General features: G+C 41.9%; 1 protein-coding gene across 1 annotated transcript; it reads left to right on the forward strand.

Annotated features, from left to right (window-relative positions):
* Window positions 1-312: 312 nt before the first annotated feature.
* nptx1l (neuronal pentraxin 1 like) lies at window positions 313-4184 on the forward strand. Its single transcript, XM_023265397.3, has 5 exons — window positions 313-862; window positions 1153-1360; window positions 1949-2193; window positions 2286-2465; window positions 2846-4184. Exons 1-5 carry the CDS (start codon window positions 419-421, stop codon window positions 3065-3067), a joined length of 1299 nt encoding a protein of 432 aa, XP_023121165.1. The 5' UTR covers window positions 313-418; the 3' UTR covers window positions 3068-4184.
* The last annotated feature ends 1337 nt before the right edge of the window (window positions 4185-5521 follow it).

The raw sequence follows: 5521 nt of genomic DNA on the forward strand, positions 1-5521 counted from the left end.
GCCCACAACAAAACAAACACAGCTGGCTCTCTGCTGGCGCCCTGCCACGCGAGTAACCCCCCCTCTTAACAAATCCTGCGTTTTCCGGATGAATAATACACGGCGAGAAATGACAAATAGTCACGGTGATGAAAGATTTATCATGTGGGAGCCTGAAAGCAAAGGAAAAAAAGGATTTCATCTCTTGACTGTGTCGCTGCTTTTTAGAGCCGTTTAAACAGGGGGGCAGGCGCGAATCCCTCCCCTCCGGTCGTGATGCAGTGAACCCGCTCTGCGCAGAACCGGGCACGCTGTATAAAAGCGGCTGCACTCGCCACAGTCGGAGTACAACAACAAGAGGAGGGGGACACAAGCGATAAGTCACTGCGGATCAGCAACAAAAAAGAAATCAAACCAAACCCAGCACAGAGCAGCAGACATGCAGGCCACAAAGAACGGGATCTGTTGGAGACTTTTTCTATTTTTCTGCGTGCTTTTGGGGAGTTCGTCTCAAGACTTCGGAGGCCAGACTCAGTTCATTTGCACGTCCGTCCCCAAGGATATGGACATATGCGCAGCAACCTTGCAGAACAGCGTGCCGGGGGAGGACCTGAAGACCACGGTCATGCAGCTACGGGAGACGGTTTTGCAGCAGAAAGAGACGATCATGAACCAAAAAGAGACGATCAGAGAACTGACCTCAAAGTTGGCTCGGTGCGAGAGCCAGAGCGGCGCCGAGCCCGGGGACGCACGTCCGGGGGGCAGGAGGAAAGAAGCTGGGACCAAAAACACAATGGGGGACGTGTCGAGGGGCCCCGCGGACACTTTGTCGCAACTATCACAGACTTTACAGTCGTTAAAGCAGAGATTAGAAAATCTGGAGGTGGGCTGCTGTGTGTGAGGGAATTTCCAACACTTTGCGCAAAGCGAGCAAAACGCAAAACCACCTCTGTTGACAAATGTATAATTATAATAGCAACAATGCCACACGATGTGTCTCTGAAAATAAATACTAGACATAAATTTACCTTGCAAACCCTGCCAGGTGTATAATTTAAGTCGCATGTCCAGCTATACCGCAGTATTCCTCCAAAAATGAAAGTTAATCTTGATTTATTACCACTCACAATTATCCTTTGCATTGAGCTTTTTATTATGTTTAACCCCTAACAGCAATTCAGCAGAAGTAACAACTCGGTGCAGGCGAACAGCTTGAAAGACCTGCTCCAAAGTAAAATCGACGACTTGGAGAAGCAGGTGTTGTCACGGGTGAACAGCATCGAGGAGGGGAAGCCCGGACTCCGGAATGAGACGGAGCAGCGTGGGAGAGTGGAGTCCACCCTCACATCCCTCCACCAGAGGATCACCGACTTGGAGAAAGGTAGGTGGAGGCAGTTCACGGGCTTCTGCGCACAACAGTGGAAGGATGGGTGGTGACAGGGGTGGGGATCAGGAACAATAAGCAGGAGGAGATGCAGATTGCTGTGATTTTACAGCACAGAAAAGTTTTTTGGTATTACATTTTGGCATTGTAGGCTTTAATGAGCTCAGCAGTCGTATTAAGGTTGTACTCATCCTGCGTAAAGCTGGAGCAGCCCGGTAGATTCGGCAGTTTCCTGCTCTAATTCTTGCAGATAAAAAGCACTTCAGTAAACGCCCTGTTTGCTCTGTGAGCCATTTGAGAAGTTAAACCGCGGTCCTGCGCTCAGTTTGGGACACCTCTGACACCGAGCAGCGGCAGGAACTTATAAATAAAGAGGTGTGGACGCAGCAGCAGATGAGGAGATGAAGCGTCACTGCTCCTGTGATGGATTTATCAGACGAGATTAAAGCAAAAAAACTGGAGCGACACCATTCTGGATTTGTTGTGTAACATATAATTCCAATGTAAGTCCTCAGGATGTGTGCGTTTTTACGCACGTTATATTTGTGTTACAAAGAGAGAAAACATTTTGTTTCTCCCTCACAGGTCAAAGAGAAAACAGACCGCTGGATAAATTCCAGCTCACGTTCCCACTGAGGACCAACTACATGTACGCAAAAGTGAAGAAGAGTTTGCCAGAGATGTACGCGCTGACCGTGTGCATGTGGCTCAAGTCCAACGCGTCCCCAGGAGTGGGCACACCTTTCTCTTACGCAGTACCTGGACAAGCCAACGAACTGGTCCTCATAGAGTGGGGCAACAACCCGATGGAGATACTCATAAATGACAAGGTATGACCAGAATGACCAGTGGATCTTTTCTATTTCAAACTGTAAGACGTTCCTCTTGGAAGATAATTCCTGCATTTATTCTGTTTTTAAAGGTGGCGAAGCTGCCCTTCCTCATCAACGATGGAAAGTGGCATCATATCTGTGTAACCTGGACCACTCGTGATGGTGTTTGGGAAGCTTTCCAAGATGGTGTCAAGAGGGGGAGCGGAGAAAATCTGGCTCCTTATCATCCCATCAAACCACAGGGCCTGCTGATCCTGGGCCAAGAGCAGGTAAGCAGTAAACATAATGTGTTCAAGGCTTTCTAGCTCCTCTTCTGAAGCACATGAATGTTATAGAAATTCCTTCAAGCCACATTAAGAGATAATCTTTTTAGCTTTAATATCTGAGAAAACAGGAGACTGAGATGATAGATTACCAAAGATATCACTTTGATATCATGATTCAGACAATTACTAGCGAGGAAAATATATTTTCCATTTATTGTGACAAAAATCCAATATTGCAGTTGAACCTTGGCTGTTTTCACATAATATGATTAGATCTTAGATCATCAAGGACACATATTCCTCATTCAGTCAAAGCATCAAGATAATCAAAGAGATTTTTCAGTCTTATCATCATTGATTAAATCCATTTGTCTTCGCTACAGGACACACTCGGAGGAGGATTTGATGCCACACAAGCTTTCGTTGGAGACCTGGCCAATTTTCACATCTGGGATAGGAAACTGTCTGTAGGAGAGATTTATAATCTGGCGACTTGCAGCAGCAAAGCTCAAGTGGGCAATGTTTTTGCGTGGATGGAGACAAGCCTTGATATTTACGGAGGTGCCTCGAAGTGGACATTCGAAGCCTGTCGCCAGCTCAACTGAACTGCAGGGAAGAGAAACTCAATGCATTTCGCTAAAAGCCCACCGTCATCACAGTGGCGGTAAACTAAATTGAAAGCTCATGAGGAGAATGTTTCAATGAATAGCATCTGGGAATTGTTATAGATATTCAAAAACATCATTTGTGGACAATTTGATAGATTTTTTCTTACCAGAATCTCACATGGGACAGAAAAGGGACACTTTGGCAGCCTGTGGTGTTCAAATGCACATCAGGTCCATTTGTGGCTTTCCTTTAAAAAAGCAGTTGATGCCACTCTGGAGAGCAGAGGTGGCTCCCGGGAGACCAAAATGACAGACCAGCGTCTAAAGTACAGTAGGAGGTCATGTAGTTTTTAGCAAACAGATGTCACACACTTCAACAAAATGACTGACTCCTTCAAATGTCTTTTCTGTCTCGACTGCCAGGGATTTTCACTGTGAAAAGGGCAAAAGTGGACTTCTTTAACAGGAATGAGTTCTCCAAGAGGTTATGAAATAGACAACATTGTTTCTCTCGCACTCTTCTTTCCCTCCCACCACCTGCTTGACGTGATTTCGTGTGAAGAATGACGTATATTTATTGCCAACATTTGAGCCTGAGTGCCTTGGGCTGTTGAAAAAGTATCTCAGCACATTCGTTATCATTTGCAGAGTGTTTGTGCGTTTGTATTTATTTTCTTGTAAATTGATTTCCAAAAGAGATGTTTTATTGTAACACTTTGAATGAGGATGAATCAGATTGTTTATTGTAAAATGCAACTCATTGATGGCAGTGGCGCATTTTACAGATGCTTGTACTTCAGTGGGAATGTTCTCTGTACAGTAACAGCATGTCTTAACTTCTGTAATGCTGCGTCAGCATCTATGATCTTTGCTTTTACTATCCTACTTTTGGGTTGAGATTTTATACTGTATTGTTATATGCTTAAAGCATGGCAACACCGACAGATGACTAAAAATTCTAGTTTTTGTAATAAATTGTGATACTTGAATCATATGTAAACATATATTTATTCATACACATGAGACTAAAGTGTAAGAGATTTGAAACATTGCAGACTTCTTATGAAATTCTCATTTAACATGAGTTCACTACAATAAAAATGCAGAATTTTAAGTCTTCAAGAGTCGACAACTCCTGAACCTTTAACTGACTAAACAGGACTGGCATTAAATTTCCTACACATGTTGAGTGTGCAATATAAATTTGTCAATTGGGACACCAAATTTAGGTTAGATGCTCCTCTAGCTTTGTGCCATGTTTGGTGCAAAATGGTTTAAAAACATGAAATTTGCAACAGTTTTAAGGATAGAAATCATGTTTGTATTCATGAAAAGCTAATATGAAAAATATTTTCTCCAGTAATTGAGTTATAGCTGGGGTTACTGAGTCAGACCACAGTAAAAATCCAAAATCAGTTTCTTAAAATGCCGAGTAGTATCAGTCCAAACAAGTCGTAAGACCAAGAAAAGCAGTAAATCCTCATATTTTAGAAGTTGAAACTGAAAATTGAGCATTGTTGCACCAACAACTAATTTGACTATTGAATTAAATTGACAAAATAGCTTCAAAAAAGTAATTTGTTCAGCTCTTTAAAGCAAATTTAGACAAAAGACATTGCCACTGTGAACAAAATTGCTCACAATAGTGGGCAAAACTGAAATCTGGCCAACACAAAGATATGATCTATTCAGTCAACACAAAGTATAGCTCAATTTTTTCCTGGTGGGACTGTGCCCCGGTGCCAACAGGACAATAGCATCTTCAAAATCAATCAACAAACGATACAATAAAGGCTTCTCCCAAGAAAGCTCCTGTTATTCCTCAACAGATTTCCCTTGTGGCCATAACCAACACAAATAACATAAATAAAGTAATGAACAGTGGCTTATTGTGTTGTCACTAGGCCACTTTGCACCAAATCTTATGCACAAAATGTATCTAACAGACACTGTTCCTAACAATACCGAGTTTATAGAAAACTAAGTATGTTGAAATGTAAGCCCAAGAAATTAAGATTTAATTAATTTAACTGCCCTTATTTTTATTTATTTAATTCTCACAAATCTTTTCTAAAATGTTTCAGGGAGCACAAATCACATCTAACGTTGCAATCTTCTCAGTTTATCTTCATTATAATGTGGTTTAGGCCTTAATTAGACATTAAAATGACATTATACATAACAATAATTCATCCTTAGTTCATCACCATATATTTCTTATTCAGTTTAATGCATTTTAAAATTCTGTGACCACCCTTTAGATTTCCGATCATAGATACACATAGTCTGTGAAGCATCATTCCACCAGAAAACACATCTGAATGTTTGAACAAAGCATCAAAACAAGCAAACCTCTGGCAAGTTTCAAATTCCTCCCATCCTTCCTTATTGAAGACTCAATTTCCAGGCGATGCTGGTGTCAACTACTAACTCCAGTGTCTAGACCAAACA

This window comes from Amphiprion ocellaris, chromosome 19 (assembly GCF_022539595.1).
Source record: "Amphiprion ocellaris isolate individual 3 ecotype Okinawa chromosome 19, ASM2253959v1, whole genome shotgun sequence".
Taxonomy (NCBI): domain Eukaryota; kingdom Metazoa; phylum Chordata; class Actinopteri; family Pomacentridae; genus Amphiprion; species Amphiprion ocellaris.